General features: G+C 44.0%; 1 protein-coding gene across 1 annotated transcript in view; it reads left to right on the top strand.

Moving 5' to 3' along the window:
* Window positions 1–17,144, top strand: part of LOC148820762 (hemicentin-2-like) — a 33,296-nt gene that overhangs the window by 14,697 nt on the left and 1,455 nt on the right. Inside the window, exons 12-21 of the mRNA XM_088933399.1 lie at window positions 2,999–3,157; window positions 4,446–4,715; window positions 5,524–5,877; window positions 6,380–6,613; window positions 6,994–7,230; window positions 7,748–8,023; window positions 11,832–12,101; window positions 14,611–14,943; window positions 16,206–16,439; window positions 16,843–17,118. Coding sequence (XP_088789525.1) covers window positions 2,999–3,157; window positions 4,446–4,715; window positions 5,524–5,877; window positions 6,380–6,613; window positions 6,994–7,230; window positions 7,748–8,023; window positions 11,832–12,101; window positions 14,611–14,943; window positions 16,206–16,439; window positions 16,843–17,118 — 2,643 coding nt within the window. The remainder of the gene's footprint in view (window positions 1–2,998; window positions 3,158–4,445; window positions 4,716–5,523; window positions 5,878–6,379; window positions 6,614–6,993; window positions 7,231–7,747; window positions 8,024–11,831; window positions 12,102–14,610; window positions 14,944–16,205; window positions 16,440–16,842; window positions 17,119–17,144) is intronic.

Here is a 17,144-nt window from a genome sequence, read left to right as displayed (position 1 = left end):
ATCAAACTGGAAATAGAAGAGGCAGCTACACAGTAATCTGGCGATAATGTGCCAGGCTACAGTCAACAGAGTCCTGCAGGCTCCGAATCTCCAGCTGATTGCGATAGTAGATTCTCGGTCAGACCTGGTGGCAATGCGCTGCACTGGGACACAGTGACCATTTTCTCTTCTAGAAATTCGGCATGGTCATTACTGGAGTTTCTCTTTAATTGTCTGGATTAGTGTGTCTCTGCAGGGCTGGTTTTCAACTATGAGGGAAATTCCAGTGGGGCAGGACAGGTGGTTTTGCACTCGGGCGCCTCTTGGCGTTTTAATCAAACTATGATCCTAACCAGCTCACCATCCTGATCGGCTGGCACTAGGAGTATTCTTTCTCGAAGGTCCTGGGCAAAGGAAAGGTGAATTGTCCTGCTTTTGGAAAGGTTGGCAAAGAGCAGCATTAGGCTCTTTGTGTTTATACCTCTGAAACGGTCTGGAAAAGAGTTTGTTTCTCCTGAAAGAAAGAGAGATCTTGCTCTCTGTCTGTGGAGAAGAGCAAGGGTGGGGTGGAATGACCTGATGTGCTGTAGGATGTGATTATTTCTGCCATTACATGGGTCTATATAAAATGTTTCCTCTTGTAAATATAAGGCCTTATGCTGATTATTTGTAACTATTTCGTAGCTAAGTTTTCTGTTTTTGTTTAAAGCTAATGCACTCTGTTTTCAAAGAGAATTTATTTGATAGACAATTGTATTTTTCTAGTCTTTTACTTTTGCTTTTCATGGACAAGAATTGATCCTTGTAAAATATGATTAAATGTTATTTTTTTCCTTCTGATTTTTTTTATTTAATTGATCTTTGAACCTGCTCATCCCGGAAAGACCCTCGCTCGGGTTTTGTAAGATGGAGTCTGGGTTTCGTCACTCACCGTGATTGGCACTTCTCCCGTGGTGGCGCCCCCTAGTGGGATTCAGCTGAGATTAATCGGCTGGGGAACTCTCGGCTTTCCAGCCCGCAGTGGTGCCGACAGGTTGTCAGCGAGAGACGCACTGCTCTAGTCAGTGCTGACGTAACGGGGCCCAAACATCCTGAACCTGTTACAGACAATGATGCTAGATGTGGCCAGCATATGGCTAGATATGGCCAGATATGGCCAGCAACCATATCACTCTGCAACCCACTGAAGCTAAGCAGGTGTGAGCCTGGTCAGTACTTGGATGGGAGACCTCCTGGGACAAACTAAGGTTAGTGGGGCCAGCAGGGGGTGCTCACCCTGCGGTCCATGTGGGTCCTAATGCCCCAGTATAGTGACGGGGACACTATATTGTAAAAACAGGCGCCATCCTTCGGATGAGATGTAAAACCGAGGTCCTGACTCTCTGTGGTCATTAAAAATCCCAGGGCGTTTCTCGAAAAGAGTAGGGGTGTAACCCCGGCGTCCTGGCCAAATTTCACATTGGCCCTTACCAATCCTCCTAATAATCCACATCTATGAACTGGCTTCATTACTCTGCTCTCCTCCCCAGTGATAGCTGGTGTGTGGTGAGAGTACTGGCGTACTGGCGCACTGGCGCATCATCCAGGTGGGGCTGCACGTTGGTGGTGGTGGAGGGGAGACCCCATTACCTGTAAAGCGCTTTGAGTGGAGTGTCCAGAAAAGCGCTATATAAGTGTAAGCAATTTTTATTATTATTATTATTAGATACCCTGACTGGCTGGAGCTCTTGCAGTGGAAGGAAACCCAGTCAGGTGGCATAGCGGAGGGCCCAAACAGAGCTGCGCCCGTCATGCCAACTGCCCTTGCAGGTGCTGTGCAGGTCCCTGCACGTCAAATAGCGAATGGCTCTGCTGGTGGGCTCGTTGGAGGAGCAAGGGGGCACCTCCCGCTTTCTTGAACAGGTACAGTAGGTGATTGAGTCAAGGCCTGAAATCCAGGTGGTGATGGGTAAAGAATGATAAAGAGTTCATGATTCTGTGGTGCAGGTTTGTGTAGATTGGACTTGGCGAAGCTTGAGGTTTTGAAGCTTGTCTTCCGTGTGGTAACCCCCCTGTTCTGAAATTTGCAGGCCTGTGTAGCACACAGCGTTCCAGGAAATAACATTACAATTCGCAGTAGCTGGAATTTACAGATTGGTCTTTTCAGCGCTTAATCAGAATCTTTCCAGATTCATTTTAACCGTGTTTGTAACCGTGAGCCTGAAGTATTTTAAAGTCAAAGTCCAAATACAATCTTGAGAAAGAAAAGAGCAATGAAATGTAGTCTTGGCTAAGAAATCGTGTTTTTACATCCCATGCCTAAAGTTACAGCACTCTGAGACAGAGCCATACAAGTTAACATTAAATAATTTAAAAAATAATAATTTCAGCCTACTTTGTAGTAAAGAGGCAAGACACAAACCAGGCAAGAAGCACGTTGTAGACTCAGTTTTGATCAAGACAACCATATTCGCAGTGTATTTTTAGAAGTATCCATCATTAAAGAGAAATGAAAGTTTAGGATTTCCGTTCCTACACTGTTTGGAAAGATTTCACGCTTAATTTCACTTCCCACTTTTTACAGTTATTACAGAAATCCATGGGTGTGAACTAGCTAACTTCCCCAGCACACACACTGCAACATGTTTTGGGCATCTTTATTCGGAAATAGAAAAGGAGAAATAGATTTTGCCCAGGAGCAAGAAGCAGTAGAAATCATTGTGTGAGGGTTTGGTTTTCAAGGAGTGAAGGAGCCTCTTTCTGACCATTTCTCTAGAAATTAGAAGTAAATCCCTCAGGGGTCATTTCCTACTGCAAACTTGTGTTTTTGTGCTGATACCACACTGTTTGTTCATGCGTTGGATGCTGGCTCCTGAAATAGCACTTGCCTTTATGACTTATTTCCGGTATTATCCGTGAGATAAAATAAAGTCTCTTCGATGTACGTTCCTTTAGTAACTGACAGCAAGCTTAGAGGCTCACCCAGGTTCGAGGTGCAAACTGGAACTATTGAAATTACTTGAGAATTAAAATTATTTAAATACAAATCGTACGCCTCTCCTGAAAGCAATCGACTGTGTTTGGCAAATAATTGTTTTTTCAACTAATGAAGACACAAACACCGCGGAAATAACGACAGAAATGAGGGGTCATGCTTGCTGGATTTGGGGTATCGTCATGCTGTCTCTCTCTGGCTGTGGTAAGTAAATGTTTAGGTTCACCGTGAAAGAAAGTACCAGCAGATCCTGCAAGGACACAAAACAGCGAGGAGATGCAACCTTCAAAACTGGGGATACCAATGCTATTGGCATTGCATGTCTCGGTCCTCGGTTCGATTCTGGCCCCACCCGTGTGGAATCTGTCTGTTGTCCTGTGTGCGTATGGGATTTCTCGAAATGCTGCAAGCTCCCGAAGACCAGAACTGGTCTGAAGTGTCGTTGGTGTCTCTACTGTCCCTATGTGTCTGTGTGCACCCTGTGAGTTAGTGTTGTCCCCTCCGGGGTGCTGTCCTGTCTTGTGCTGTTTCCAAGATAGGCTCTGTGACCTTTACCTGGAATAAGCAGCTTTCTGGTGATGAATGGATGGTTCTTACTATGCTGCCAGTGCTTTGTTATTGGCTGTGTAGTTCAAGTAAGTATATGGTATTTACAGAAGCCATGTTATCTTCTCCATTAGGAACCAAAGTGGTAAAACTTTGTAGAGGAGCAGTAGGGTAGTGAGTGGGGCTCAGGGTTTGTAACTGGATGGCTGTGGGTTTACGGCCCAGATGAGACCCTTGCAACATGTTTTCACCCAGTTTGCTCCAGTGAGCACTTATTCAAGTCTATAAATGTTAATGGATAAGTTTTATTACACAATTTAGTCATTAGTGGCAAAGCAGTGATACAGGTGAGCTTTTTTTACTTGGGTATCGTATCCAAGCATTAGAAGGTTCCACATGAAGAAAAAGGTCTTCTAAATGCAGAGATCATTTGTGTGAGGAATATTTGATTATACATTTACAGAGGTTGTTGTCTTCCTGATGTTGATGAATGCATTGCTGAAAAGGACTTTAGGGTAACAGGACTAACAGGACTTAACACCTTTGAGATTATGAGCAGTTTTTCCCGGTCTGATGGAGGCCATGTGGATTGGAGGGGCAGGAGGGAAATAGTGTCGCGCAAGGCTCTGCAGGTGCCAGGGAGCCTGTGCAGCACTGAGATGCTTCCCCATACTCTAATCCCTCGTCTTGCTAAAGACCATTGCAGAAGTGTTTTTTCTTCTTATTAACTTGGAACTAATTAGGAATGTTAAATGACAAAGCTAACAGCACACTAAGCAGAACACTGCAAAATAAAAAAAAGCATGAAGACAATAACATTCTCATGCATTTTCAACCAGCTTGTCCTGATGTGCTTTGTGCTGTGAAATCATGAGGTTCTTCAAAACAGTCTGGTTTATCTTTTATGGGGGTACTGGTCTCTAAAAGAATATAGTTTCTACCGCAGGAGCTGTTCCAGAGTGTCTGCTTGAGATCAGTCCTCAGAGAGCTGTGGTCAGATATGGGGACCCAGCGACAGCGAACTGCACTGCAACACAGACTCCCAGAGGAATGGGCTGGGAGGCTCCAGTTGGGTCTACAGGCATGAGAAAGGATGTCCAGTCTGTCATCTGGAATGTCAGCAGTCTGACTCATTGGACTGCAGAGGCTAAGTGCTTCGGAAACTTCAATACTGAGCCCAGGCAGTGCAGGAAGAATCTCAACATCAGTCTGTACAGTGAGTAGAGTTTTCTAATTAATGTACTGGCTGCACAGTGAGTCACTTTCATTTCCTTTGCTCACAAACACAAAGTGTTAAACCACCATCTCATTAAAAACGCACCATAAATGTCGCATTAAGTTTGTTTTCTCTTCAGATGACCATTCCAGCTATCACGCTAGGGTTCTGACTTAAGCAGTTAAAGAGGTAAATGAACGATTGAGAAGGAACAGCGTTCTGGTTGTTTGCTGGCCATGTCTTTGAATCAGAAGTTAACGTTAAATATTAACTCGGTTCGCCTTACTGTTTTGCGAGAACCTTTCATACTGGATGTATTGCAAAAATGCATTACCGGTGTAAAGCTCCAGACAGAGTTTGGTGCCCCCGTGTGGCCCAGCCCGGCGTCGCACGTTTCTTTTGTTGTCGTGTAGCCACACGGAAGAGATACAGATACAGCAAATACAGCTGGAGGCACAAAACACACTCACAGTGAAATAAAAGTGCAGACACTCTGGTCATATTACCTACCCCTGTATAGGTCTTATTTCAGTCTGGAATATTTTGCTAATACAGTTTTAGTATCGCAAAATTACAGTAAAACTTTCAGTGAATGCTCAGTTAGTTGGGCGTAGATGTCCTCTGATAACCTTAGCTGGCCCTGTGGCAGTGCAGTCTATATGCACTTTTGACATCCGTGCATGTCGTCTGCAGCGATCTGATGTGCAGGATCTGTTTAGAATGGCCTTTTAAATTGAGTGCAAAAGTTGGAAAGTAAATGTGCATCATTTTCTTTAAAATCACTGATGCAGTGTTTCTATCTTTGCAGAGTACCCAGACAGTGTGTCCATCAACTCTGGAAGTCCAGTGGTCCAGATGGTGGAGGGGAGACAGTACCAGCTGCAGTGTGAGGTCCAGAACATCGCTCCTGTTCAGTACCTCACTGTGAACTGGTACAGAGGACAGACACTGATTCACAGTCAGACCTTTTTTACCAACACTACTAGAACACCTGTGAATGTGTCTGCGACCCTCCTGTTCACCCCTGACAGAGCTCACAGTGGACAGCAGCTCACCTGTGAGGCAGAGCTCAACCTGGGCCCAGAAGGACCACAGCCCCCCCCTGCAAATCAGTCTGATCCTCTCCGCATCACTCTGAAAGCCTTGAGGTCTATTGGACTGTGTAGGTTTATACAGTCCTACTGTACATGCTTTTCCTGTGCTTTATCTCAGTCTCTGCATAGCTGCGTAGCAAGGGTGGGAGTTCAATTGGTAGCAGGAGTAAAACTGCAGTTTTTATATTGCTCTGGCCTCCTGGTGTCAAGGCGGTAGTGCAAGTTGCTAGTCGGTAGTAACGTCTGCTGGTAATATCTGTCAATTACATCTCTAAATGATTCATTTGTATTCAGTCACATTAACTGAACAGGGATTTTGAAGTTCCTTGTGAAATAGCCGCTAAAAATGATTTCGACATGTCTATTGGCGACACATAATACTTCCAAGTTTATCCTTCTTCAACATTTCAGGCGGGGGGTGAGACTGTTGTGCAGTTTGCAATGTGTTTATTAATTAATTTATGGTCTGTACAGATTGACTGGCACTCCAGCGTCAAATTGATTTCTGTTGGAACACTGGATTTTTCTCCTTGTATCGTAACAACTGTGTCCTATATCCTCAATCCACAGATGGTCCTGTGATCACTTGTCCTCCCAGTGCCACTGTGAAGGAGGGTCAGAGTCTCGAGAGCAGTGTCCCCTGTACAGCTGTGGGCAACCCTCCCCCTGAGACCCAGTGGTTAATAGATGGGCAAGAGCTTGAGCCTGATGAGCCCCTGTCCAGGAGAGATACTGGACTATTCACATTTGAAGCTGAAAATAGATACGGAAAAGTGACACAGGATGTGGACGTTACTGTGATCTGTACGTTGCTTCTTAAATTCTAAATCAAGTGTGGCCAACTGTAAACGTTCCCTGCCTAGACACAAAGAAACCATACATTTTTATATTCATGCTTTCGTAAATCAAAGGAAGAAAACAGAAATTGAGATACTGTCCTAATTTAAAGGCTTGAGTGGAGACGAGATGGGACCAAAGAGATGTTGTTGACTCAGCTGGAGCTAATGGCCTTTATGGGCTGGTTCCCTGAGCCCTGAGAAGGAGGCGGAAATTTCTTACAGATGAATCAGTCAATCAGACAGCTGAAGGCAGGCGACAGTCCAGAGAAGTGCAGAATTAAGGACAGGGAGAGAGGCGCTTCACTGATTTGAAATGTCTCAAAAAGCTGTGTTCTCAACCCACAGATGGCCCTGAGATCACAGGGTGTCCTCTCAGTGTTGATGTGGAGGAGCATCACAGTCTGCAGAGCAGTGTGAACTGTACAGCTGAGGGCAGCCCTCCCCCTGAGACCAGATGGGTCAAGGATGGACAGCAGATTGACCCCTCTGTCAAGCTGACCAGGACTGATGGAGGACAGTTCACCTATGAAGCTACTAACACACAGGGGACTGCGAGCCACACTATGACGGTAGAAATGAGATGTAAGTTTTCCCAGAATATCTAAAAGTCAGGACGTACATATTACTGTTGTTAAATACGTATAAGCTAAAATAAGGTTGTTTTAAGAGGTAAAAGAGGTAATTGAAAAACTTTTCTTGAAATTGGGTGTAAGGTATTTACAGTAAGGCAAAAATACTCTTATGAGTAATGCAGCTTGTGATTTCCTGTTCCGTGCAGTTATTACTGAGGTCGGCAATGGGGTGTGTGAACTGAAATCACACTTTGCTCTTAAGCCTTTGAGTAGACCACCAAGCTCTGAACATGGGGCTACACTCGCATATCTCTTATTTAACATTCAGTATTATTGTTACTGTATTGTCTGAAGCCTGTATTGAGACTGGCTTTCAAGAATACATGATAAAATACAATATATCTACAAGCAAACATAATGAAACTGTTTCTGAAAATGTAATTGAAAATGCTGAAAATGCTTTTGATTTCATGCAATGTAATTATAATACACTTAATACTGAATATATCATTCTTGTTTTTCTGCAGACAAGCCTCAGTTTGTCCAGTCTACTGAAAGTCTTTCCCTTGTGGCTGGAGGATCAGTGGTCTTGAACTGCAGCGCAGAGGGGAGCCCACTTCCTCAATACCACTGGAGGTACCTGGAAGCTCCTAACGTACGGGACAGCAGCACAGGAGGATGGTCTGTGGTCAACATCACTGCAGCCACACCTGAAAACAGTGGCCAGTACACCTGCACGGCCAGGAACGTCCTCGGGGACACGGCCAGGACCTTCACGCTGACTGTGAGGGAGGACGAGGGAGGTAATGGCAAATGATAAATGCCAGAAAGTTCGCATGTCAGTGGCAGACCTGAAAGGCCATGTTTGAATTCAGGGGCTTTAAAGTGAGTGATGGGTCCTCAGTGAGAGTGGGGAGTTGTGTCTGTGTGTTGGCTGGAAAGGAACAAGTAGAGGTTAATTCGCACAGCTTCAGAGACACTGCAACCGAGACATTATTTTCGTCTTTCTTTTTAGTTTTCAGCATGGAATCAACCTCTAGTTGTTCCTCTATTGGACATTTCACCACAGTCTGAAAGGCTGCAACATTAAAGTACTGTATAATGTCACTGACTGCAGGCACGTACGCTATTAGCAACATTTATTTTAGACTGTTAATTTCTGGAACCACAGAATTTCCTGGCACTAGCAGCATCTTTATCAGGACTAATTTTGCTCTTGAATCTGTTACATCCCAGAATGGGATGGCACCCCCTGGAGCTTGGCCAAGTGCCGGTTCTCCCAACGCAGGAGGCCTGGCCCTTTGGCATAGGGGAAACCACGGCTCTGACAGTGTCACACTCCTCACACATGCAGCACATATAGGTTCAGGATTGTCCCCACAAAACAAACAGCATCACGTGCACATTTTATTTCAATAGCATTTTTGCCTGATTTATTGTTCTTTTGGCAGATCACAGCTCCTTTGATCCGATACTTATTGGGACAGTGACGGCGGTGTTGCTCCCTGTTCTAGTCGCAATGATATTTTTTACTATTTGCTTTCTGTGTAAGAGATGTTGTTGAGGCAGAGAATGCTCAGAACCCAAAGGGGGGAAAAAAGGTACAAAACGGATCAGCAGAAACCAAGCCCTTTGCGGGATTTCTCTCCATCCAAAGGCAGCCTCACCCAGAGGGCCTCTGGGATGGCGGCTTCATCGTGGATTGAATCTCCAATGAGCTGCCTGAGGTCTGTTGCTGAAAACTGGGCTGGAATTTCACATTCCCTTCTGTCACTGTGACTGGCCTTTCCCTGCAGAGCTGCTCCACTGCCAGAGAACCAGTCCTGCATTTCCCCGAGTGCAGCAGTGCACTTTCCCGCACATGCGGCACCCTCAGCCCAGCCCATCCTCCTGAGCCCAGGCTGCCGCGTGAGGAGGAGAACGAAGAAGAAGAAGAAGAAGAACCAGGGATAATGGAAGAGGTGGAACAGAGCTAGGATTAGTGAGCTGGCGGGCGGCTCGGCTCCCTTTCGTATTTATCTCCGGGACTCTTCCTTGGCTAGTCACGAAGAGGGAACAGAGATCTGGGGAAAGGGAAGTCGCTGGCTTCTCAATAAAGATGCCCGTTACAGGAAGCAAGAATCGGACAGACCTGCTTGTGGCTGGGGCCGGTGGGGTGGCTTCACTGGGGGGATAACCTAATGAAGTGTGACTGGCAGGAGACCCGCCCTCCACTGGCAACCAGAAACATCTTTCATCCCGTTACAGTTTAATCTCTTCCACATTAAAAATCTATTTCATGCATTTGAAATTTCATTAAAAAGTTCCTCTCGCTTAGAAATGAGTATATTTCAGCTCGATTAGAAAGATGGAGAAACAATGTGACATCTCGCGAGCTTTACAGCACTTTTCTGTGCTTTTATTGTGATTTTACTGAGATTTACTGCATTTGGCTGTGTTTCCTCATGAGGCCAGTGCATTTTACTGCATTGTGCTCTGCTTTTACCACGGTAATACCACGATAAATATTTATAAGAGCAGGAGCAATGCTACATGCTCCAGTGCATCTGTTTGAGCATGGTGAAAAAACGATGATACAGTTACTCTGAGTGGGGTAAATACAGCTGGGCTGGGTGCTGTGTAGGCAGCTTAAACAATTAGTAGAAGATTCACATATCATTTAATCACAGGGGTATCAGACTTCATTCCTGAATGCCCAGTGTCATCTGGGATTTGTAGCAACAGAGCTCTGTTACATAGCTGGTCTAATTAATTAAATAATAATGCTTCTAACCAGGCTCCCAAGTGTTTTATAGGGAAGTGTTACATTAATAAAATCAGTGGTGTGGGAAATCTACTGCAAAAGATCTTAAATATACAGTAACCTCTCTATACAGTATGTGTAACTAAGGAAATGGTTAGGTCAACTGTTTAATTGTTTAATTGACAACAGAGGGGCTACTGAACCCCTGTTTCTATAAGGGGCCCTGTGATGCAGATTAACAGCCTGCTTTCTGTCATTTCTCTGGCCTCCCCCCCCCGCTGCCCAGCAACTCTTCCGTCAGAGGGCAGCGTGACACAGTGTGGTTTCCGGTTTACTAGAGAAAATTAGAATTCAAGCGTTCCTGAATGTCAAGCTTCAACTTCAACTTGCAAAAAACAAAACAAAATAAAAGAGAGCTCGTCTAACTGAAATGTTATTGTTTTCTTAAATAAAGTATATGAGCTCTACCTAATTTGTTCAGTGACAAAAAATGTTCCCATTGTATTTAGTTAATTTTAGGTGGCATGAGAGGAGAAAAAATACAACCTTGACTGTAAGGGCTCTCGTCCTTGAAAATTCAAAGAGAAAAGGATTTCGGTTTTGACAGCACTTGAATGCAGATCATCTCTTCAGAGCAAGTTTCACCCCCCCCATTCTCTTAAAGTAACTGTAAAACCAAAGCAGATACTAGCTAGGGTGTGATTGATGAAGAACAGTGCAGCCACGTTTCTCAAAGGCACAGAAAAACAGCCGTAGAGCCTTCATTTTCATTTTCAAGCGCCACAAAATAAACTAAAAAAACCCACAGTGTAACTTCCTTTCACACAACGTTTTCCGCTCCCACAATTCTCTGTTCTTTCGTTGGTGCATGTTTTAAAACGAAAGCTACATATTCAAGGCCCACCTTCTACACTCGAATTTATTCCTCCCTGAAGCCGAAGCTGTTTTGCCTTTCTTGAACTCATAATTAGATTAAAACAAAGAGAAAACAATTCCAGAATGACTGTCGCCTTCTTGGGCCTTTTCCTCCTCTTCTCTAGTGGCTGTGGTAAGTGAAGCTCCAGGCTGAGTTTGTGTAGCGCATTTTTTCAGCTTTCACTTTAGGTCCTTAAAAAGAGCTGTCTTTCCTTAAGTGTGTTGTGAAACGTATGTTAGTGTCCCCTGTCCACTTACAGACACAGAGCTTCTGTGAACGGATTGTGTTATGAAATTTATTTGGTCCACTTTTAACTTTGAGCTGTGAGCCTTCAGGTTTCTACTGGGCCAGACGTGGTGATTGTGTCTTAAATGTGTGATATCGTTTGTTATTTCCGGGTTGGATTTTTTTAATCGTGCAAAAACTGTTACCTTCGCTTTGTGGCTATAATTTCTTGTCTGTGAGGCAATACAGCCCAGCCTTCTTTGTGACTCCTGGTTCACCTCTATTCTGCCATGAGTCAGTCAGACCATGTAAAATTAAACTAAAAAAACTATGTATGATCTGGCCCTATAGCCTACTATTACACCATTGGTAATTACTAGTTGCACTTATATTGCACATTTCGAGGTATCCCACACTGTGTAGTGTAGTGTAGGAACCACTCCATTCAAAACGGAGGTGTAGCAACCTTCATCCTGCCTCTGTACTGAGCAGACCAGGAGGCGACGAGAGAATGAGGAGGAACTTTAAAAAAATAAATTTATTCATCCAAAGAATGGCACCTCCCACTGCAGTGTCCCTGGTCACCATACTGGGGCAATGCTTTGGAGATTCTGGGCCTGAGGGAAGAGGGCCACATGCTGGTCCTGCTAAGTCAGCAGTACCAACTCTCTTACTGAGTTGCCAATGGCTCATCGTTGTTAAAACTAAAGGTCTTTTTGTTTTGCAGGAGCTGTCCCAGAGTGTCCGCTTGAAATCAGCCCTCAGAGAGCTGTGGTGAGGTATGGGGACCCAGTGACAGTGAACTGCACCGCAACACAGACAGCCAGAGGAATGGGCTGGGAGGCAACAGTTGGGTCTACAGGCATGAAAACAGGTGTCCAGTCTGTCACCTGGAGTGTCAGCAGTCTGACTGATTGGACGGCAGAGCCTAAGTGCTTCGGAAACTTCTTTACTGAGCCCAAGCAGTGCAGGAAGAATCTCAACATCAGTCTGTACAGTGAGTGATTGTTATTTGCTTTGCTCATAGAGTATTTTTTCACAAACACAGAATCTTAAACGATCACCTTACTTAAAATACAGCACTGATGTCGCATTATGTACTGTATGTTTGCTCTTCAGACTGCCATTCTGTCCACAGCACTATCCACTGAAATGCTTTTAAATGTATTTTTAAAGCTGAAGTTTAAGTTAGATGTGTAAAAAGATTTGCTGACTGAAGCAGTTAAAATGGTCACTGAGCGATCACTGGATGTTTGCTGGGGACCTGATTTATAATAATAATATAATAATAAACTTTATTTTATATAGCGCCTTTAAAGGTCGCTTTACAGGATGACAATAACAATAAATAAGGAGAATACACAAGATAAGACACAATTACAATATACAATTACAACAATACAACAATTACAAAAGAGGAGACCGTGGAAGGTGGTACTAAGAAGAGCAGAGGGGTGAAGAATGGAACCAGTTCAGTAAAGGCTTTTCTGAAGAAGAGGGTTTTGAGTCTGGCTTTGAAGGAGTTTAGAGAAGGTGACTCTCTGATATCCTTGGGGAGAGAGTTCCAGAGCTTGGGGGCATAACAGGAGAAGGCCCTGTCACCCAAACAATGTAAATGGGCTTGGGGGACAGTAAGGAGGGCAGAATTTGAAGAGCGGAGGTTGCGAGGTGGGGAGTAGGGCGATAATAGTTCAGACAGGTACTGAGGTGCCAAGCCATGCAGAGCTTTATAGGTGAGCATGAGGATTTTAAAGTCTACACGGAATTTGACCGGAAGCCAGTGCAAAGACTCCAGGACAGGAGTAATGTGAACACTTGCGCTAGACCTGGCTGCTGAATTTTGGACATACTGCAGTTTGTTCAGAGTAGATTTAGATACCCCTGCGAGTAGAGCATTTCAGTAGTCAATTCGAGAGAATACAAATGTGTTGACCAGCTTTTCAGCCACAGTTAATGATAGCATAGGGCGTAGTCTTGCGATATTTCTAAGGTGAAAAAAAGATGTTTTGACAGTATGCTGTACATGTGGGTCGAATGTTAAGCCAGAATCGAATATAACCCCAAGGTTTTTCAATTTTGATTGAAGCTCAAGTACAGAGCCATCTACAGAAAGGGTTACAGGACTGGCTTTACGAAGTTGATGGGGGGTACCAATAAGCATGACTTCAGTCTTGTCGCAGTTAAGATGAAGGAAGTTTTGAGTCATCCAAATTTTTATGTCAGAGATGCAATTAGAATAGAGACAGCCACATCAGTGTCAGGTTTGGTATGGATGTATATTTGAGTATCGTCAGCATAAAAATGAAAGCTGAGGCCATGTGATCTTAAAAGCTGACCAAGAGGGAACATGTAAATGCTGAAGAGCAAGGGGTCCAGTATTGAGCCCTGAGGGACACCAGACTTAACAAGACTGATTTCAGACCTGTACCCATTGAGAGAGACAAAGTGACAGCGGTCAGTGAGGTAAGATTTGAACCATTTGAGGGCAGTGTCAGAAACTCCAAACACAGTCTCAAGATGAGAAAGTAAGATGTTATGGTCAACAGTGTCAAAAGCAGCTTTGAGATCAAGAAGGATGAGTATAGAAAGAGAACCAGAATCAGAAGCTATTAGAAGATCGTTGGTGACTTTGACCAGGGCCGTTTCTGTGCTGTGAAGTTGACGGAAGCCAGATTGGAGGGGTTCAAAAAGGTTGTTTGTCATGAGGTGGTTATGTAACTGAAGTTCTAGACAGCACGTTCTAGAATTTTAGAAAGAAAGGGTAAGTTGGAGATGGAGCGAAAATTGTTAAGATTGTCGAGAGCCATGTTAGGCTTTTTTGGCACGAGGGTAATGGCAGCAGTTTTGAGGACCGTTGGTACAACGCCAGTGCTCATGGACTCATGTAAAATATTGAGGACAATGGGACAGAGGAGCTCAAGGAGCTCAAGTCTTACTCTGAAACAAAAGCTAATGTTAAACAAAGTTGGGACTCTGAACAAAACAGGTTTTTCTTTGTAAATTCCAGAGCAGGTTTACACATTTAGTTATCTTTACTGTTCTGACAGCACCTTTTAGACTGGATTTATTGCTGTAATTCATTACTGAAATCAGGGACCTTTGCTCCAAAAATGGTTTGGATGACCCCTGTGGTGGCCGGTGGTATTGCAGGTTTCTTTGGTCGCTTGTCACAGTGTGAAAGAAAACAAGAAACCTGTGGTGATGTTACCTGCCCCCGTGCGTGTTTTAGTTCATCCAGGACATTTTATTTTGTTAGAACGTTTTACTTGTTTTGCAGTAAGGAATTTTAGTGAATGAACAGTTAAGACATGTTCCCTGTTTCTTGGTGCAGATGTCCTCTAGTAACCCCAGTCTCATCTTGCCATCAATAAATCCGGGGTCGCAGTGATCAAAGCGGTGATTATAAGGATCTCTTCATAGTTTAAATGGCCTTTAAACTAGAATGCAAATCCTCAGGAGTGAACGCATGTGCTTTAAATTCAGCTCCACTCTTTTAATCTTCACAGAGTACCCAGACAGTGTCTCTCTCAGCTCTGACGGCCCAGTGGATCGGATGGTGGAGGGGAGACAGTACCAGCTGCAGTGTGAGGTCCAGAACATCGCTCCTGTTCAGTACCTCACTGTGAACTGGTACAGAGGACAGACACTCATTCACAGTCAGACCTTTTCTCACAACACTACTAGAACACCTGTGAATGTGTCTGTGAGACACCTGTTCACCCCTGACAGAGCTCACAGTGGACAGCAGCTCACCTGTGAGGCAGAGCTCAACCTGGGCCCAGAAGGACCACAGCCCCCTCCTGCAAATCAGTCTGATCCGCTCCGCATCAACGTGCTGTGTGAGTTTATTCATATCTTTTTTTCAGTAACAGGTGGTTTTGCTGTAGGGTTTAAGTCAGATCAGTAAGGTGTGAGGAAGTTTTAACATTGTCAGAAGCATTGTTGGGCATCACAAACCATTCAATCTACTGATGCAACGTGTCCAGCACAGCTCTGAGACTGAGTGGGCTCTGAGAGCGTCTTGAATTATGCAGAAGTATATGGCTTTTTTCAAACAGGCAATGCCAAATATCAGTGGGAGAAATAGGAGAAATGATTAATTCAGAAAACATTGCTGTAGAGTGCAAATGTCCAATCTATGCAAAATGTATATAGTATGAGCATCATTGTTCTTCATCACAGATGCAGTACTCCATGTACTGGTGATGTGTTATGATGTGTGCACTTCATCTGCTGGTAATGTTATGCCCTGCTCACCAGACATGAGCCCCACTGTACACTGGTGGGATGATTTGCGATGACCATGTTTTGCTAAGCATCTAAGGCTTAGAGGCCAGTGAATAGGAATATGTATGTCCAGGCCCTGTGACAGAACAGGACAGAGATCTTCAGCAGGCCAGAATCCCACAAGATGATATGTGCAGTGTGGTGCTTCTATGGAGAGGTGGTCAAACTGCACTATTTGCAGACCACTCTGTTGATTATCCCATTTGATGACAAATGTTAATCAGCATAATGAATCGACTTACACTATGTCTATTCAATGAAAAGTCTGTGAAGCTACTTTTTCATTTTCATGGTAATGACTTTGTGGATTAGTTATCATTATAAAGGATATGTTTCTTTTGATGCTTAAAATAATTTAATTTTTGCTGAAAGGTGATAAGAAGTTCAGATTTCACCTTATAACTGCGATGGATAAATTATCGTGCAAAACGAAGTATTGCTTTGAAAGAATTTACCAAGGCTACAAAGATACCGTAGCCTCAAATGTTGATATGTGCTCTGATTTTAGCTATTCTTAAAAAAAAAAACCAAAAATATGAACTTTCTTTTCTTTTTTTATTGAAAGCATAGTATGTGCACACTCACATCTTGATTGATTCCAAACCAAAATGGCTCACAGGCTGCCTCAAATGCAAAACTATGGTATTGACAGACAACATGGTATTGACAGTATTAGAGTCTGAATGGAGTTTAAATCATTCGATGAAATGTAGAATTTACATACTTTACTTATTTAGAATACTGACATTTCTGTTCCAAGAACTACTGTCATGTACAATTTATTTCAAAAGCAAATTCCGCCTTCAATCCACAGATGGTCCTGTGATCACTTGTCCTCCCAGTGCCACTGTGGTGGAGGGTCAGAGTCTCGAGAGCAGTGTCCCCTGTACAGCTGTGGGAAACCCTCCCCCTGACACCCAGTGGTTAATAGATGTACAAGAGACTGTGCCCGATGGGCCCCTGTCCAGGAGAGATACTGGACTCTTCACCTTTCAGGCTGAAAACAGATACGGAAGAGTGAAACAGAATGTGAACATCACTGTGATCTGTACGTTGCTTCTTAAATTCTAAATCAAGTGTGGCCGACTCTGAACTTTCCTTGCCTAGAAATCATACATTTTTATTTTCATACTTTCATAAATTAAAGGAAGAAAACAGAAATTGAGACACTTAAACACTTCCTGGAGTGAAGACTAGGTGAAATTGGGTGGCTTCTTGACCAAATACAGCTGGCCCTTCTGGGCTGGTTGCCTGAGCCCTGAAAAGAAGGAGGAAATTTCTTACAGATGAATCAGTCAATCAGACAGCCGAAGGCAGGCGACAGTCCAGAGAAGTGCAGAATTAAGGACAGGAAGGCTGTCTGCTTCTTTCTCCACAGGATCCTGGTCTGAAATATTATACTATATTATAGTATATTATACTATACTTTATACCATTCTTATTTATTTCAGACAAGCCTCAGTTTGTCCAATCAAATGAAAGTCTTTCCCTTGTGGCTGGAGGATCAGTGGTCTTGAACTGCAGCGCTGAGGGGAGCCCACTTCCTCAATACCACTGGAGGTACCTGGAAGCTCCTAACATACGGGACAGCAGCACAGGAGGATGGTCTGTGGTCAACATCACTGCAGCCACACCTGAAAACAGTGGCCAGTACACCTGCACGGCCAGGAACATCCTCGGGGACATGGCCAGGACCTTCACACTGACCGTGGAGCAGAAAAGCAGAGGTATTAACTCTCTCCTCACCAACCTT

Source organism: Atractosteus spatula, chromosome 14, assembly GCF_055471065.1.
Source record: "Atractosteus spatula isolate fAtrSpa1 chromosome 14, fAtrSpa1.hap1, whole genome shotgun sequence".
Classification (NCBI taxonomy): domain Eukaryota; kingdom Metazoa; phylum Chordata; class Actinopteri; order Semionotiformes; family Lepisosteidae; genus Atractosteus; species Atractosteus spatula.
This window is presented reverse-complemented; position numbering and strand designations above follow the sequence as displayed.